At 36.2% G+C, this 19,164-nt stretch overlaps 2 protein-coding genes across 3 annotated transcripts; both read left to right on the forward strand.

The window, feature by feature from the left end:
* The first annotated feature begins 538 nt into the window (after positions 1-538).
* On the forward strand, positions 539-9,269 carry LOC128013018 (palmitoyltransferase ZDHHC20-B). 2 transcript variants are annotated; one of them, XM_052595693.1, is made up of 14 exons: positions 539-942; positions 1,570-1,596; positions 2,234-2,328; positions 2,547-2,667; positions 3,260-3,329; positions 3,462-3,494; positions 3,586-3,706; positions 4,721-4,756; positions 4,945-5,077; positions 5,953-6,079; positions 6,472-6,564; positions 6,655-6,770; positions 6,849-6,896; positions 6,991-9,269. In XM_052595693.1, exons 1-13 carry the CDS (start codon positions 771-773, stop codon positions 6,890-6,892), a joined length of 1,188 nt encoding a protein of 395 aa, XP_052451653.1. In that variant the 5' UTR covers positions 539-770; the 3' UTR covers positions 6,893-6,896; positions 6,991-9,269. The 2 variants fall into 2 exon arrangements, with proteins under 2 accessions (XP_052451653.1, XP_052451654.1); XM_052595694.1 differs by lacking the exon at positions 4,721-4,756 and having other exon boundaries at positions 541-942.
* Positions 9,270-9,944: 675 nt separating this feature from the next.
* Positions 9,945-18,970, forward strand: LOC128013185 (organic solute transporter subunit alpha). Its single transcript, XM_052595952.1, has 8 exons — positions 9,945-10,182; positions 12,358-12,509; positions 12,820-12,893; positions 13,113-13,271; positions 17,065-17,176; positions 17,260-17,406; positions 17,516-17,621; positions 18,333-18,970. The coding sequence occupies exons 1-8, from the start codon at positions 10,107-10,109 to the stop codon at positions 18,488-18,490; spliced, it is 984 nt and encodes a 327-aa protein (XP_052451912.1). The 5' UTR covers positions 9,945-10,106; the 3' UTR covers positions 18,491-18,970.
* The last annotated feature ends 194 nt before the right edge of the window (positions 18,971-19,164 follow it).

The raw sequence follows: 19,164 nt of genomic DNA on the forward strand, positions 1-19,164 counted from the left end.
GGAGTACGACAGGTGCAGTTCATAATTAAACATGTATTATATAGTGTATTATTATAAATAATTTGAGTAACTTACATGTGTAATACTATTTACAACACCGACAAAGTAGTAGTTACGCAAACTAACCCTATCTGTGGTAGACTAGCGCGAAATTAAGAATCCTACTATGAAAACGAAATCATTATTCATTTAACCGTTCCGGCGTTCTGAGCGCCGTTGATTCGCCAGTAGCCTGGCGCCCCCTTAGCAACGTCTGCTTTTCAGCCAATCAGGTAAGTCTAATGGGTAAACGTCGTGCAAAGTCATGAATATTAATAACCAGACCTTCAAGTCCCCATGAAATCAAAAGCAGTCTGCTCTGGAGATGCCAACGCACGGAGCGACATATATCAAACACTTTTAAAACTACACAGCCTCAGCATGATTATTATCACTATTTTGTTTTACTAAAAGTTTCAACTATTAGACTGTATGGCTGTCAAATACGGATGTACTATTCTTAAAAGGGGCGTGGCTGCTCGATATATCCCGCCCTGTCTTCCTGTTTCAGTTGAAACTGCCCCTGCGTTCCGTTTGGAGGGTTTCATCCTTATGCCCTAATCTCTTGGGAATGGGAAACAAAAGTGGGAGCTTCGAAGGTTTGAAAGGTTTGTCACCACATAGAATATCGCTGTGTGTTTCGAGGCACTTCAGTGGACCTTTCACCGTAGAACAGCGAATGGGAGGCGGGGCAAAGGCGGAGCTGAACCGGCTGGGTTGGTGGGGCACGTATGGACAGATCACATCCCTCCTTTCCCGTCTTTTGTAGTCAAGGAAGAAGAAAGATGGCGCCTACACATGTACTGAGATGCTGCCAGAGGGGTCTGGCGTGGATACCGGTGATATTTATTGCCTTAGTGGTGTGCTGGTCGTATTATGCGTACGTGGTGGAGCTGTGTCTGTGTAAGTATGCTTTATTATTCATACCTGAGTGGCACGCGCGTACCGGAAGTCACTGAACTGAAACATCATCAATGAATGGTTTGTTTACATGAGCTGACTAATATCGTAAGCTACTGATTTTAAACTGGAAGCAAAACAACAAGGATTATGCTTTTGTAGCATATGCTGTGCTTTACACCCTATTCAAGGTCAGAAAGTGTGTGTAAGCTGGGTGGTGATGACAACTGTATTCGTTTATTTTGCAGTTAATCATTTGAATGTAAATATTTATATTTAGCCATGCAGCATTATATTATTATTAAATAATATTTACAGTGTTACAGTAGGAAGCATGTGAAAGTTTTAGTGACAGCGTCCAGGTTCTTCTTCAGAAATCAGATTTGTTGAAAATCTCTTAAGAGAAATAATAGCACAAATGGTATTTTCAGTATGAAAAATATGCTTCTTATAAGTTTATAAGCAAACATGTTAACAAGTCAAGCCTTGAGTCTTCTGTCACATCTCCAAGTAAAGTGTATTAAATATTTCAGCTTTGTCCATAAAAGCGAAAGTGTGATAAACCAGATGTGCCATGAGTCATATCTGCCAAACAGTTTCTTTTCTCTTTCTGTTTTATATTCTCTCCAGTTACTATTCCCAGCATTCTTGAAAAAGGTGAGTAAACCCTCACTCTCTTTCTTAAGAAAAAAACAAACTTAAGGCTAATGTACAGTCATGATGTTGCATCACCTTTAAGGTGTTTATATACTACAGATTATATATATATATATATACATATATATATATATATATATATATATATATATACACACACACACACATTTATGCATTTGCATTTTGCCAGATAATGTATACATAAATGCATAGAAAATATTGATTTGAGTTGAAATTATTTTATTATATAATATGGAATGATACATTGGGACAGTTTTGACCAATGACCATCAACTGGCCAATCAGAATAATTTTTTTAAAAGACCCTTGTAAAAAATTTTCTTAAATTCACAAACCAAATAACTATTCGATATATTATACCAAGGAAATTAATTTACTTCAATTGTTATAGATAATTGTATATATTTTTGGAAAGGGACAGAGTCTCTTTGGCACAGTTGTCGGGCTATTAAGGGTTTATTTGGTCCGTGCTTATGCTGACTTCGGCCTTCCAGCTCAGAGTGCATCAGCCATCACAAACGTGACTGATTTATACTCGGACTGTTTCTGGCAGGCTTTTCTCTGCGGGCTCATGCAGTCTTGTTGTTAACGACTGTACTTTCTCTGTTCCATGCAGTTGTCTACCTGGCTGTGTTTCATGTGTCGTTCATCATGTTTGTGTGGTCGTACTGGAAAACCATCTTTACAAGACCAAGCACCCCTTCCAAAGAGGTACAATGGGTATAAAACAAACAGTTTGATTTGTTTTGTACATGCAGCCCATGGTAACATGCCTCACAGGTGATATGCATATTAACACGTTTATCCATGCATAATGCATATTTATATATAAATGCACACAATATTTGAGTGAGTGTTTTATAGGTATAATTTTACGTATGCTGCTGATTTGTCACACAGTGAGTTAATTGCTTTGTATTGTGTGTCAGTTCTGTCTACCCAAATCTGAGAAAGAGCAGTATGAGAAGGAACAGCGTCCAGAAACTCAGCAGGAGATCTTGAAGAGAGTGGCCACCAGTCTGCCCCTCTACACCCGGACCGGGGCAGGAGGTTAGAGATTCTCTCAAACACATGAAATCAGATGTACTAAGAATTACCCACAAGACTGTACCTCAAGGGCCTGAGCACCAGATTCAAGCAGACACAAGTTTAGCCATTTTATTGAGTGAGATGTGTTTTAAACTTTTAAGTAATTCTGTTAATTTATTGCGAAAAGAGACTATTGGCACAAACCGCTCGTTTAGGTTTAGCTGGTAACCAGGTTCATAGGCAGCCAAGATGACCACCCTAATTATGATGTTCTGTGTAAATAATCTGTCTTTAAACATTAATTTGTTAGAAAAAGGAAAAAAAAATTTTTTTAAAGATCAAATTGAATCATCTTGTATAGTCTTTACTGTTAAAATGTAAAAACGTGTTTGAATAGAACAGATCTTTTTTTTTAATTATTATTATTATTATTTCTACTAATTTGTTATTTTTTTATTATCTGTTTACTGTTGTTTTAATTTTGTGTATTTATTCTTATTTTATATTTACAAAAACATATATTTTTTTTTTCAGTTTATTATGACCCTCATTATTGTCTATTTTAATCTGGATTTTGCCATAAAAATAGCCATTTTTCCCCCTCATCTTCTAGCTATCCGGTACTGTGATCGCTGCCAGGTCATCAAGCCAGACAGGTGTCATCATTGTTCTGCATGTGACATGTAAGTTACTCTAGTGTTTCATTAATAGTTCTTATGGTTTATTTGTGTGATTTTAGCTACTCCGTACACCTTATGTTTTTAGTCTTTTTTTGAATGGGCTTTAAACTCAGTGCTTACTCTTGTTCCTGACAGGTGTGTTCTAAAGATGGATCATCACTGTCCATGGTGAGTGAGATGCTGGTTGTTGGCACCAAAATGTTATTAGTATTGTAAAGAGCACCCTGCTAACGTCTCTCTTTCTCTCGATCTTCTACAGGGTGAATAACTGTGTGGGGTTCTCCAACTACAAATTCTTCATCTTGTTCCTGACTTACTCGCTCGTTTACTGCTTATTCATTGCAGCCTCTGTCCTCCAGTACTTCATAAAGTTCTGGACAGTGAGTAGATCCCACACCTTTCATCATACTTATTTGTAAAAAAAAAAAAAAAAAAAAAAAAAAAAGCAAACATTTTAATTTCCATATTGTGTCATATGAAGGTAGGTCATTATGTGGATAGATATGAGATTTCAGCAGGTTCCTGTCTGCATTTCCTCCATGTGCTAGTCATCCATCAGTTAATGTCTTGTCCACTCTGCCCTCCTCATACATGCTGTCCTTTCCATTTCATCTGTTTGTTTAAACTACAATTCAAAAGTCAGTAAGATTGCTTTGAAATAAGATCATGAAAGCTTTTATATTCAGCAGTGATGTAATAAATTAAGTGACAAGTGACATACAGCCAAGTATGGTGACCCATACTCAGAGTTCGTGCTCTGCATTTAACCCATCCAAAGTGCACACACAAAGAGTAGTGAACACACAAGCATTGCTCAAGGGCACCTCAGTAGTGGTACTGCCGGCCCGAGACTCGAACCCACAACCTTAGGGTTAGGAGTCAAACTCTCTAACCACTAGCCCACTACTTCCCCGAAAGTGACTGTGATATAAAAGATTTCTATTTCAAATAAGTGCTGTTCTTTTTTGCTTTTATATTCTTTAGAGAAAATCCTGAAAAAAAAAAAAAAAATGTTTTCCACAAAAATTTCTTGAAATTCTTGTTAATTCTTCAGCGAATCGGAATGATTTCTAAATGATCGTGCGACACTCATGACTGGAGTAATGATAGTGAAGATTCAGCTTTGCCATCACTGGAATAAATTCAGTTTTAAAATATATTCAAATAGAACTAATATTTAACAATATTACTCTTTTTGATCAAATAAATGCAACCTTGAACAAAAGACTTCTTTCAAACATTAAAAATATCTTACCGACCACAGACGTTTGAACAGTAGTGTACATGTTTCGACAAGTACTTGTCTTCTGTTGTAATCCCTCTTGTCCGTGTCTCTCTGCACCCGAAGCTTTGCTTTTCCTTGTGTCTAACAGTCTGTCTCTGTTTGCACTAAGCTTTGCCGGAGGAAATCGGCAGAGAATTGTCCAAAGGTAATCCCTCACAGTGTTTAGCAAAAGTGTCCGTGTTAGCGCAGTGAGTTACATTGACTGTTTTTTGTCGCTTTAACCCTGTGACCCTAGCGTTCCTGTCAAGTTGTGTCAGAGTGACCTGTTGCCCATGTCTTGTTGGTTGTTGATCTTTGTCTCACAGGTCTCCTTTCTCTCTCCCCCTCTCTCAGAGTGACCTGCCAGAGTCTCACGCCAAATTCCATGTCTTGTTTCTCTTTTTTGTGGCGGCCATGTTCTGCATCAGCATTCTTTCACTCTTCACTTACCACTTGTGGCTTGTGGGAAAAAACAGGTCCACCATAGGTAACACATATGACCGATACTCACATCTTTGTATCTTTGTCTACATGTGCTGTATAGATAAATTCATGTTTCTAACTAAGCTGCAATGCCTCTAGGCTACTTGCGCTGTATTGTTACCATAGCAACAGTAGACTTGCTGTGCACTGGCTAAACCTTCTTCAGATTTATTTTGGTAAACTGGTCATTCAGATTTCCTTGTGTTGACCAGATCAGTCCAGCAGTCTTTGAAGCAGTTCCCTGCTTCTTTTTTCATCAGGCCCTGTAATTTTATTTAGAAAAGGCATAAATCCACTCAGTCAGCTTCAGTCACAAGAGCTCATGATTTCATGTTGAGGTTTGTCATGCATCTACACTAGCATTCAAAAGTTTGGGGTCGGTAAGATTTTTATAAAATGATTTTGAAAAAGCCTCCTATGGTCACCAAGAGTGCATTTAAAATACAGTAAAACTTTAATCTTGTGAAATATCATTCTTAATTAAAATACCTATTTACTGTTTGAATATTTATTAAAAAGTCATATTTATATTATGGCAAAGCCGAATTTTCAGCATCATTACTACAGACACCAATCTTCAGAAATCATTCTAATTTACTGATTTTGGTAATTAAGAAATGTTTTGAATGTTTTGAAACTGTGACACATTTTTTTTCTATTTTTTGATCACTAGAAGGTTCAAATAAACAACATTTATTTGATGTTGAAGTTTTTGTAACATCAGTGTCTTTACTGTCACCTTTGGTAACTTTAATACAGCCTTTTTGAATAAAAGTAGTTAAAACATACAACAACAACAAAAAACTACTGAACCCAAACTTTTATAAAGGTAGTAGCGTATGCATTTTAACCCAATTCTGTGTTGTTGATTATCTTCAGAAGCGTTCAGAGCCCCGGTCTTCAGAAATGGCCCTGATAAAAATGGATTTTCCCTGGGCTTCAGCAAGAACATTGCTCAAGTGTTTGGGGACCAGAAGCTGTACTGGCTACTTCCTGTCTTTACAAGGCGAGTCTAAATACTAACTTGTTTCCATGAGTGTGGCTTACTAAGGCCATATTTTGCTTTATACGCCAAGTTAATGCTTTTGAAAACCCAAAGTGTTACAATTTGGTGTGGGTTTTTTTTACACTACAGTGCAATCAAATAGTGACTCACAAACAAAACAGAGAAGCCCAGCCATGCCACTGCTGGAATAAATTACATTCAAAAATATATTAAAATAGAAAACAATTATTTAAAATAGTAATAATATTTCACAGTATTAATGTTTCTACTGTATTGTTAGCCATATAAATGCAGCCAGTTTTGCATGGTCAAATACAACATTTTCTAGCTTATAAATTAGATAAAGTATCCATTAAAACATACATTTAGATATATATTTTTTTCTGCTGTAGTCAAGGAGATGGCTTTTCTTTTCCTACACGGTTGGTTACTGTTGATCCAGAGCAGCCCACTGAATGTCTCCAGCCTGGCGGGTTGGATAAAGGGTGAGGAGCCATCTCTTCTTTCACTACTGGGTGGGCACTAACCAAAACCAGATGAATAGCAGTAACTCTCAATGTGGTTCTTTCCCTCAGTGCTGTAGAAGGGTCTGCTGAGCAAACCACCCCCCTCAGTGAGTCCCAAAACCGTCTGTTAGGCAAGGATTACCACATTGAAGAAGATCACAAAGAGACACACATCTTAAAGTCTGGTAGGTAACATATTTTGCACCATTCTAGCAAAGAACGACAGAAAAGAGTTCTAAGAATAACATCATCTTGCCTTTCAGATGAAAGTGAGGCCATCACTATCTCCATCGAGAGCGAGTCATAGCCAGGTAAGGTGATTTCACAATAAGCATGCACCCTTGATGCAAACAAAAAGTAATCTTACTGACCACACTGTAGTTACAATGTCATTTCCTTCAACAGGACTGAAACTGGTGAGGGGTGAATCCTCAGTGGTCTCGTGCCTTTGACTCCCAGTATTGGGGACTGTTGAGGAGAATCACAGCCATCAAAGCTGATGCCTTAAACAGCTCTTTTTCTCTGAACGTTCCTTTGCCCATCGCTCCTGGAGTGTCCCAAATCTGTCCTCACATCTGTAAAAATGCTCCCAGTCCTCATTCAACTATAGTAGCTGCACTCTTTTAACAAAGAGATTTGCACGCATGTCTTTTACATCCATTGTTTTTGCACAGCAAACTGTTTTGTTGCTCAGGCCTTCACGACACATGCAGATTTCTTGTGCATGTGAATTGATACAGGCGCTAGAGGTTTCGAAACTGGTCTCCAAGTGTAAACCAGGAAATGCACCACATCTGGTACCAACTGCTGTTTACCAGAGGGATAGATGTGAAATGTTTTATTTTCTGGATCCATACCAAGTCAACAGTGTGACTTGAGAATTGTGTTGATGGCTCCAGAGTTAATGGACAACTCCGATCACAAGGTTCTGGAATATTAGACTTTAATTTTTTTTTTTAAACTTCATTAACATTCTTCTAATATATACATATATATATAAATATATATATATATATATATATATACACATACATATACACATGTTCACAAAGTGCAACGGAGTGTGTCCAGGCAGAGGAAAATTCCCTGCAAATAACTGAATTTCTTTCTTTTTTTGTCCATTCTTAAGCTGCTCCACGTATGGTGACCTTTATTATATTTTTTGTCGTCATCTTGAGATGATTCTGGTGTGAAATGTTGTGCACATTTTACATATGCCAAATAAAGGGCTTAATACCAGAGCTCTAAACTCTAAGGAGTGTTTACAAAATGTCAGTAATACCTCTCTGCTCATGCAGTGTAGCCAGTGTCATCTTGGGAAAAAAAAGAATAGAAATTATTGTAGGTTCCTCCTGTAGTACCAGAACTGGCCAACAGGAGACATTTACACTGCTTGATATTGTATAATGCGCTCAATGGTCTTTGGTGTTGTACCACCAGACTTTATTAGTCACAATCCTCGATTAAATTATGTTTTTGACCTTTTTCCTTTTATACATAAGCATTGTGAATAGATCTATAGATTCAGAATACTTATTTTTAAGCCATTTTGCAAAGCGGTGAAAGGTTCTTTTTGTGTATTTATATTTGTCGCAAGTTACTATTTGTATATTTTGGTCCAGTGTGGAATAATAATTGTGCCCGTCAGCTGTGACTGTAGCGTGAGCTTATGTGGAACTGATGTGTGGAATCCAGATGTGAGTAAACTGCAGTGATTGCTTTATTTGTGTTCTGATTTTTCTAAAGAAATGCCTTGACAAGTCAAGACATGTGCAAGTGCGTATCTGAGTGTTGCTGTTCTGGAGTGTTTTTTGTAAATGAGGGTGAAACAAGTAAATTAGCCATTAAAAAGAGCTGAAATATCTCCATGCAGAAAACAAAGGAGTCTTTCATGGATTTAGATCGATGGAGGAGTTTTATTTATACACCTACAGCATTTTATGGCAAACTTCACCATCTCAGATCTGACTTTGAATGGCTTGTACGTATTACCAGATGGGGTTTATTGTTCTTTAAAACATCATTTGATTGTTTATGTGCTGAGAACATCTGTTTATCTGTTTATCTCTTTTATCATCAGTGAGCATCAGCACAGTTAGAAAGATTGCTGGTGTTTAAAAAGATTGCAGGAAGTAATTTTATATGTGAAATGTTGTAGCTGTTTTTGTGCTGTTAAGGAATGCTGTAATGGTAAAGAACGTTTTAATGTTTTTCTTTTAGTCTTTTGGACAGCCTTCTTATATGAATATTATATAAATTACACCACCTTTATAACATTGTTCATATTTTCTTTTTTTTCTTTTTTTTTCTTTTTTTTGGCATTCATTACATTTTATACTTTATTAATAAGGAAAAAGTAAACATGAAGCCATAATGAAATTATTATTTAAGATATGGTGTTGGTGTCCTTTGTCATTTTCTTTTTTTTCTGTCATAGTCAAATAAAAAATGGAAAACATTGTGCTTCAATGCATGTTATGAACAGTTACTTATTTGATCTACTGATGTGCAAGTCTGGAGGTTATTTTTTTAATTTTTTTATTACATCTTTTAAAATGCATGTTACAGATAATGTATAACAAGGAATTTTTTTTAGCTTTAACATGGATATTTTGTGAATGAAGTACATGCTTATATGTAAAAAAAAATAAATGTTTTTATGTAAATAAAAAAAACTGCAACAATTATACTTTATCTCTGTCTCACACACACACACGTGTGTGTGTTTCAAGGGCTGTTCTTTACCCTGAACTCTTTCCAGCACATTAGCACTGAGGCCATTCAACTCTTGCAAATCACAAGTTCAGCCTGTTAAACATACTTTTCTCATACTGCTTTAACAATCTTTCTCTAAATGTGTATATGTATTGTCAGTCTTGTGAACTTTGGTCTGTCTTGAGTTGTAACCTAAACCCTCACTACTGTTCTTGTCTGTTCAACACGTGTTTTGAAGTCTCAGTTTTTCTTTCAGTTGGATATAGCATGACTGTCTTTCTACCCAACATTCTATATATTCATCCCTTTTCAGAACCTATTTTACCATAGTTCCATTAGAAATGCATTCAGAAACAAACATGGAAACCAAACATTACACAATTGTTGCTATTTTTATTTTTTATACACTGACGTGTATAGTGAGTAACTACTATAAACTCGATTATATTATACAATAGTATGTATTTTTAATGCCTATCCTCTACTTTACCGAATCCTTTTAAAGCATAGTTGTTCTGAAGCGTGACGCTGTGTCAGTGTGACGCTATTGCGCAGGCGCAGTGTAGTCGGGTGAAAGAGAATATTCATTGGTTAGTGAGCCATGAATATTTACCCCTTGCATGGGCGGCCCCTTTAACAAGTGCAGGGTTTGATTCCTCTACATTACAAAGTCTACAAAACACAAGCCTGCTTTGCTCTCCGTTTATTAGTGTCACGCATGCTGAAACTAACCTGTGGTGAGGACAGTGGGGTTTTCACGGATTACAGTTTGCCCTGGATCTCGTAAATAAACGCTGAGTGTCAAGATGGAAATGTCCAATGTCACACTTTTTGATCCGCGGTGCAGGGAAGGGGCTCCGTACTCTATCGATGTTATTATGCGTAAGTAGCATATCTTTAATTCGCTAGGCTACAGAAAGTTGTTCCCTAATGTAAATTTTTACCTTGAACTTGTGTTTTAAGCAGCAGTAAAAACAAAAAATTGCTCTTACTGTAGAATCTTTGTTGTTATTAATGTAGATATGTAAGAATACGAAAAAAATATATATATTTTATAATAGCACAATCCTGCTGTAGTAAATAGTATTATCGGCCAATCTCAGTTACTTATCAAAAGCTAAAACCTTATTAAGCATTTTACACTATTTTAAGAAAACCCCATTATTATTATCATTATTATTATTTTACTCTAATAACTATAATGGTGGAAATTATACAGATTTAAATACAAAACATAAAACACTAGGTTTCATATTAGGCTAATTAATATAGTTACGTAAATAGTCTACAAATTGGGATAAATTACTGTGGTCATTTTTGTCTAATATTCAGAATTTTGTTCTTAATAATTTGTTATTATTATTATTATTATGAACAGCATTTACATAAACTCTTCTGTGATGATATAGAATTGTATAATCAAATTTATGAATCAGAATATAATATTCAATGTACTCTAGCAAGGCATTTTGTATTTTTATTTTATTTATTTTTCTACATTTTTTAAGGCCACACCTTAATTTTTCAGGTAAAAGCATTGGTTAATAAATGGATGGCCATGTGTTTCTATATATGGTCATAGAAAAAAATCTTAAAGGTAAAAAAAAAAAAAAAAAAAAGCCAATGAAAGCAATAGTTAATATCTTACACTGCTTCCCACTCATTGTTGATAAGAAGTGATTGCCCTGTGGTTCAGTGCTCTTGAACCTAAGGTTTACATGCATGATCATGTTGGATAGCTCTGATGTGGATTCTTTCCGGGTTGTCACCCTCGACTTCGGTAGACTATGTGTTTCAAACCGTATTCTTGTTTTAAAAGTTCTTACCTTTACTCAAACTCATAGTAACTGGTGGGATGAGAGTAATGTGTGATTATAAACGTAAGGATGATTTGTTCTCAGATGAACTGTGTACATGCAGAATGACGTGTTAGGCAGATGCGTTCTTGTTAAAACGACTTACAAGAAAGTGCATGTACTGTGATTGACGAAGGCTTTATAAGGGCAGCTGTGAAAGGAAGTTAAGAAATGCCACATCAGTGAACAGAATGAAACACCGGACACATGGTTTGTGTAAAACTACACACCAGCACAATGTGTGAGATAAAGTACCATTTAAACAATATTGATAAGTGATGCAATCTCAAATGGATTCAGCATGCATGGGCTGGTATTGATTCATCTTTCACACACAGCACAGCGTATGGGTTTTGCAAGGTTGTGAGACCGTTATTCCTGAGAATCTCAATTTATCACTGACTAGACTTTTCCAATGACTTCATTCTAAATGAAAACACATGGATAAAGGATTCCAAAGGATTCAAAAGGATATGATGGTGTGAATAGTCCTTTTATTCCATGTTCATTTGTTTCCAAGTTCATTGTTTTCATTGTTCCAAAATGTATTTAATGATGTGATTACTAAGCTAATCATCTATCATTATTTGTACACTACTAAAAAAAAGCATTACGCAGTGGTATTTTTTACTATTATAGTATGTATTTATATATTGAATTAGCTTTTATAATTAAACAAAAGTCTGAGTGATTTTATAAAAGATTTGTTTATTACACTATTTACAGTAATTTGGCATTTGATGCCCACACATTATTATTCAGATAAAAGCATAGACTGATAAATTGATCGCATGTTGTTTGTTTTATGATTTATATTTAAAAAATAAAATAATAGGATATAATGTGGGAAGTTATAGAGTTGTTTGCCTCTATAGTGTTATCCTTTTATTTCATGCTTCATGCCTTTTAACATTTATTTTATTTTATTTGTTATTATTATTATTGTTACAACTGGTCCAAAAATAGTTTACATTATTTAAATAATTTTCATTTTAGTAATTTTCATTCAAATATTTATATGTTGTGAATAAACTAAATGTTTTACATATAATATTTAGAATTTACTTTTATTTCAGCTAACCCAAAAATATTTAAAATTGTTATAGTTTTAAAATGATGCTTGTATTAGAATAATGCTAAATATGTATGGACAATTTTTTAGCCATGTGGATATTCTGAGAGTGGTAATTGTGTTTTTCAGAGCTGGATATCTTTGGCATTGTCCTCTTCTCTGTGCTGACTTTAATGGCTACAGTGTCCATGCTGGTTTTCATCGAAGAATGCATATACATCTATAAGAAAGTACCTCCAAATAAGAAAAGTGTGATCATCTGGGTAACTGGAGCAGCACCGGTGAGTTCTGTCAGTCAAACATGTGTCTTTTTTATCTGCTCTATTATTCATGTTACCATTTAAGTTCCCTCCCTGCCTTCAGGTACAGTATTTTTACAATCTATTATTTAAAAAAAGTTTTTAATAATTCATCACTCCTAATTAGAACTGACATGTCAAATATGAGTTTTATCTGTATCCCACACAGACGGAAACTGAGGCAATAGTACAGTTAGTCATTTCTAGTTCATTCCTGCTTGGATATGTGATTATGAGTCTCAAGTTCATCTTCTTCTAAGGCATTACTGTATATTTATCTTTATCTTTTCAGGTTATTGCTACTATGTCTTGTTTGGGCATGTGGGTTCCAAGGGCCACAATGTTCACTGATATGACATCAGCCACGTGAGTTCACTCTTTTAACACCCTGCGCTTTTCCCCTGTGTGGAAAGCTTTGAAAAAGGAAGTATGAATGATATATTAAATGTAATTCAGTAGCGGTCAAACATTGTTTTCAAATTATTTTCTGCCATAGATATTTTCCAGTGTATAGAACTTTGAAAGAATTTGTTGGTGTATGTCCAACTGTGACACGAAGTAAAAAAATTTTTACTTAATTGGCAGATACTTTGCAATTGTGGTCTTCAAATTCCTGATTCTCATGATTGAAGAGGTGGGAGGAGACAATGCATTTCTCAAGCGCTCGGAGAACAAGTCATTTAAGATCAGCACGGGACCTTGCTGCTGCTGCTGTCCATGTCTGCCAAACGTCCCCATCACACGGTAAGCAAACTAAGGGTGTTTGTCACATGCCATCAGATCCAAGAAGATTTGACTTCTGCAGAAATCTAAATAGCAATCTAAATAGCCAACCCTCTGGTATCTATCAGGGGTCCAGTGCCCACTTGAGGACCTCTGCAAATATCCAAGGTGGACAATAGTCCTTAGTCAGGGTAGTGCCATATAAAAAAAAATTTTTCCACAGGAATGATGGATAAAATATGGTGCATTTCAGTGGATTGTACTGTTGTTTAACAACATACCAATTGTTCAGCTGATGAAAGAAAACTTTCAATGCACAAATAAACACTAGAGCAGTGGTTCCCAACCTTTTTCAACTCGCGGCCCACACAACCAAACACATATGTTTGCGCGGCCCACTTCAAAAAAATTAACTGACCCCGCTATTGTTGGGTTAATAACTTAGTACTCAGAAGCTAGATTTTAAACTATATTTATTGAAAAAACTAGGGCTGTGCGATATGGACAAAAAAAAAAAAAAAAAAACTATCACGATTTTTTTGATCAATTTTGCAATTGTGCTTTTACAGTCATAAATGCATTCAGGATTAATTTGAAACATATTTCCAAAAGAAAACCAATCAGAGCTTTATCAAAAAGTTGTAACATCTCTAGAACAGACATAAGTCAAAATTATCACTATAGTGAAGATGTAAAAAAATGTATAGACCTGTGGCAAAAAAAAAAAAAAAAAAAAAAATCCTGTATACAGGGACTTTTTTTTCTTTTTTGCCATGCATTGTTCATAGAGCTCATTAATTGTAGCGGTGCCTCAGGTGTTTGCAGTGTGTATACAGTATGTGTATGCGGTCAGCAGTGAGAGCGCATAAATATAACGCGAAAGCACATTAAAATAATGCACGAGTGCGAATCTCTCTGTTCGCAGCAGATTTCCTTTGCTCTGTCACAAAACCGGTCGTGCTTGCTCAGATACACGCTGCTTTGCGAGGAGAGAGTGTGCACACTTAAAACGTGTCTCCTCTCACTTAAACTGCATCGTGTTCACTAACAAATTCACTCTATGCTCATGTGTTAGACATGAATTATTTCGCACGTTTTTATTTCTAGCCTTTTACCGCAGTGAGAACGCTCTGATCCGTCAACATTGGCTCAGAAAAAAGGCGCATCACAGACAGTGTGTGAACCTGGAGTTGGGCATATGCGCACGCTCAAATCGCGATTTTAGGACGTTTTCTTTTAATCGCACAGCCCTAGAAGGGACTGGAAATGAACAGAAAATAATTGGCGGCCCACCTGCAATACCACCGCGGCCCACTAGGGGGCCGCGGACCACAGGTTGAAAACCACTGCACTAGAGAGTTCCTCACAGCCTTATTTTTCCATCTTAAATTTAATATACAAACCCGATACCAAAAAAGTTGGGACACTGTACAAATTGTGAGTAAAAAAGGAATGGAATAATTTACAAATCTCATAAACTTATTTTTTATTCACAATAGAATATAGATAACACATCAAATGTTGAAAGTGAGACATTTTGAAATGTCATGCCAAATATTGGCTCATTTTGGATTTCATGAGAGCTACACATTTCAAAGAAGTTGGGACCGGTAGCCGGAAATAAGAGGCCGGAAAAGTTAAATGTGTATATATAAGGAACAGCTGGAGGACCAATTTGCAATTTATTAGGTCAATTGGCAACATGATTGGGTATAAAAAGAGCCTCTCAGAGTGGCAGTGTCTCTCAGAAGTCAAGATGGGCAGAGGATCACCAATTCCTCCAATGCTGCGGCGAAAAATAGTGGAGCAATATCAGGAGAGTTTCTCAGAGAAAATTTTCAAAGAATTTGAAGTTATCATAATCTACAGAGCATAATATCATCCAAAGATTCAGAGAATCTGGAACAATCTCTGTGCGCAAGGGTCAAGGATAGAAAACCATACAGGATGCCCGTGATCTTCAGTCCCTTAGACAGCACTGCATCACATACAGGAATGCTACTGTAATGGAAATCACAACATGGGCTCAGGAATACTTGCAGAAAACATTGTCGGTGAACACAATCCACCGTGCCATTCGCCCTTGCCGGCTAATACACTATAGGTAAAAAAAAAGAGCCATGTCTAAACATGATCCAGAAGCGCAGACGTTTTCTCTGGGTCAAGGCTCATTTAAAATGGACTGTGGCAAAGTGGAAAACTGTTCTGTGGTCAGACGAATCAAAATTTGGAGTTCTTTTTGGAAAACTGGGACGCCATGTCATCTGGACTAAAAAGGACAAGGACAACCCAAGTTGTTATCAGCGCTCAGTTCAGAAGCCTGCATCTCTGATGGTATGGGGTTGCATGAGTGTGTGTGGCATGGGCAGCTTACACATCTGGAAAGACACCATCAATGCTGAAAGGTATATCCAAGTTCTAGAACAACACATGTTCCCAACCAGACATTGTCTCTTTCAGGGAAGACCTTACATTTTCCAACATAACAATGCCAGACCACATACTGCATCAATAACAACATCTTGGCTGTGTAGAAGAAGGATCTGGGTACTGAATTGGCCAGACTGCAGTCCAGATCTTTCACCCATAGAAAACATTTGGCGCATCATAAAGAGGAAGATGTGACAAAGAAGACCTAAGACAGCTGAGCAACTAGAAGCCTGTACTAGACAAGAATGGGACAACATTCCTATTCTTAAACTTGAGTAACTTGTCTCCTCAGTCCCCAGATGTTTGCAGACTGTTATAAAAAGAAGAGTGGATGCCACACAGTGGTAAACATGGCCTTGTCCCAACTTTTTTGAGATGTGTTGATGCCATGAAATTTTAAATCAACTTATTTTCCCTAATTTTCCCTAATTTTCTCAGTTTAAACATTTGAAATGTCATCTATGTTGTATTCTGAATAAAACATTGAAATTTCAAACTTCCACATCATTGCATTCTGTTTTTATTCACAATTTTTACAGTGTCCCAACTTTTTTGGAATCGGGTTTTTATATTCAATTATGAAACAAATACAATTTTAGTTGTAAAGCAGCTCTAAAAGGGCAAAAGTGTAAATATTCAACTCAGTTTATGCAAATTTTGAAACAAGCTTAATTCAGCCAGAAGTAGCTCTATAGAAGAGCAATATTGTCAGTATTCAGCTCAAGTTCAAAGTTGATTCAGCAACAACTGGGTCATTGTTGCAGAGTTCATCAATTATGATAGATAATAATATCATTATCCAGTTAAATTTAGTTCAAATGTTGTTCCAATCCTACAGTGTGAGTGTAGCCAAGTCAAAGGTGACAGTGGCGAGGATCCAAGATTCCATCAGGTGACATTGATGGAGAACAAAAAATATATATATAATTGGGAAAAGCCAGGTTTAATCAGGGGCCAGTTTTCTTAAACAGCAGGCTGTGTAGAAATAAACGAATCACTCTTATTAACTAAATTGCTCCTGTGTATTACTAATAAACATTCTGAAACTGACATGTTTGTAATTAATGACCCATATCTTTGACTGGATGACGACAGGATGAGTGCACCTTTGGCCATTCAACTCAAACTGCAAACATGAGAGCTTTATCGTGCTTAGTCTGTAACCTAAAATGGGCACCTCAGGGCCATTGCACTCTTTGCTATCTGAAAGAAAGAAGTAGTTTGTGTCTCCTAGGAAGCATTGGCTTCATATCAGTGTTATGTAAGACTTCCATTATCAAACTCAGCTCAAACTGTTGAATGTGATACCTGTGTGTGGGCTCATGTGGGAAAACGAAACCAAAATAGTTCAACTTTCTTCTAATATTGTGCTTTGCTTTTTCAGAAAATCTTTGTTCATATTGAAATTGGGGTCCTACCAGTTTGCGCTGTTAAAATTGATCTTAACCATACTTTCTATAGTCCTCTGGACTAATGGCAGCTACAATGTTGCTGATGTAAGTATAGACTGCAAATATTTTTTAATACCTAAATTTATTGAGAAAGACGAGTGCAGAATGTCTCTTTCTCTGGTCTTTAGGTTTCAGCTAATGGACCATCCATATGGATAAACTGCTCTATAGGCGTCTTCACCATTATCGCCCTTTGGCCTGTAGCAATAATGTTCATGCATGTGCGAGAGGCATTGCGCACCCTTAAAATGATCCCTAAATATGCCATGTATCAGGTTTGTGTGCTTTTTTGTACTTAATAGCTTGGCATTTTAGAACATATTTGGTGTTTAGTATTACTGGAATGAGAGCTACCAGTGATTCAACAGTTGTATCTGCCCTCAGTTGGTGCTGATTCTCAGCCAGCTGCAAACTGCCATCATCAACATACTGGCAATGAACGGGACTATTGCCTGTGCGCCGCCCTACACGTCCCAGTCCCGTGGATACTGTGAGTCTTGTTCAGTTTTCATAGGGCACAGGATTTAAAGGGATAGTTCATCTGAAAATTAAAGTTCTGTCATTATTATTGTTATTCCTGTACGAGTTTGTTTGTCTTCTGTCTTCCATATGCTCCTGAGACCCTGCTATGGAGTTTTTGTCTCTGTAGTGGACATTATGCTTTTTGCTGAATTTCTCTGAGACCTCACGTCCCAGTTTGAAGCCTGGATGTACTGTTCAGGGCTTTTCAGAGATACCAATTGTTTGGAAATTTCTCCATGAACACTCCCTCTACCCTGTCTTTAAATATGTGAATCCTGGTGTCCTCTACAGAGGAAATAGCATAACATATGAATAAAATACAATTTTTCAGAAATGTAATTTTTCCCTTCATTTTTTTTCTTATGTTCTAAACAATGTAATGAAATGAAGAAAAAAAAACTAAATTCACAAAGCTTTTTTTCTGGTTCTCAGGAGGATATAATGAAAGTGGATGGGGACTAGCAGTTGTCAACCCTTAAAAAGCAGCATAAAAGTCAATTCGTTTTGTGTTACACCAAACAATTCTACTGAAAAGAAAGTCATACAGTTGTCTGAGGCAACAAAATTTTATTTTTTGGGTGAACTGTCCCTTTAAATCTTGCATAATTTCCCTAAATCCACTTAAGTAGTCTGTCAGATTTTAATGGCTCCTTAAAACACCCTCAATTTCTTTTCACAGTGATGAGTCAGCAGCTATTGATCGTGGAGATGTTCATCATCACGCTAGTGACCCGCATTTTATATAGACGTCAGTATGACCCCATACCAGATCTGGATGATGATATTGAGGAGACAAAGACTGTCCTCACCTCAAAGAAAGTCGTAGATATTGCCTGAGAACAACATACTGTTGTGTGTGATTGAGATTTTGTCATATTTTTGAGACTGGATTGTTGAAAATTGAACAATGATGGTCATTAACTTTTGTTTTTCTATATGTAAGTGCATACTAGTATCTAAAACTTTGCCAGATCTGTTTTTTATTGACATTTTTGCTTGTCATTTGGCTGTAGAATTTCTCTGTAGGGTCAACCATGGCTTTAAGGGCCCTGATATTGGTGTTTACACTCTGTATTGGGTGTGTCAATCGGGGGAATCAGGACTACAAAGCTTTAGTTGATCTTGTGAATCATGGTGCATGTTCCTGATAAAATGAGAGAAAGTCATTTCTATGGCTTAATGGTAGGCTGCATAAAAGACTTTTGGAATTGTATAAAAGTCAGGATTCATTATGTTGAAAGACTGAATGTTGAGAAATTACCCTTTGTACTATAAAGTCTGTCACTTTCTACTGCTGAATACATATTTTTCCAGTTATCATGTCATTTGTTTGTTGTAACTATTAAAATAATAATAGAAATGCTAAAGAAAAAATTGATAAAACAAAAACAATAAATTTAGGTTTATTAAAAAGTGATGCTTTGTGACAATTAAAAAAATAAAATCTAACTATAAAAAGATTATTTAAAAAAACAAAACTTAAAATGTAACTGAATATATAAAAATAAAAG

The sequence above is a fragment of the Carassius gibelio genome, chromosome B24 (genome assembly GCF_023724105.1).
Source record: "Carassius gibelio isolate Cgi1373 ecotype wild population from Czech Republic chromosome B24, carGib1.2-hapl.c, whole genome shotgun sequence".
Taxonomy (NCBI): domain Eukaryota; kingdom Metazoa; phylum Chordata; class Actinopteri; order Cypriniformes; family Cyprinidae; genus Carassius; species Carassius gibelio.

What these genes read in the sequence shown, in the direction of transcription:
- LOC128013018 (XM_052595693.1), top strand. Translation starts at nt 771, where the DNA reads ATGGACAGATCACATCCCTCCTTTCCCGTCTTTTGTAGTCAAGGAAGA. An exon ending in CACCCGGACCGGGGCAGGAG is followed by an intron (nt 2,668 to 3,259) that starts GTTAGAGATTCT and finishes CTCATCTTCTAG; the next exon opens with CTATCCGGTACTGTGATCGC. An exon ending in ACTTCATAAAGTTCTGGACA is followed by an intron (nt 3,707 to 4,720) that starts GTGAGTAGATCC and finishes GTTTGCACTAAG; the next exon opens with CTTTGCCGGAGGAAATCGGC.
- LOC128013185 (XM_052595952.1), top strand. Translation starts at nt 10,107, where the DNA reads ATGGAAATGTCCAATGTCACACTTTTTGATCCGCGGTGCAGGGAAGGG. An exon ending in GGGTAACTGGAGCAGCACCG is followed by an intron (nt 12,510 to 12,819) that starts GTGAGTTCTGTC and finishes TTATCTTTTCAG; the next exon opens with GTTATTGCTACTATGTCTTG. An exon ending in GTCCCAGTCCCGTGGATACT is followed by an intron (nt 17,622 to 18,332) that starts GTGAGTCTTGTT and finishes TTCTTTTCACAG; the next exon opens with TGATGAGTCAGCAGCTATTG.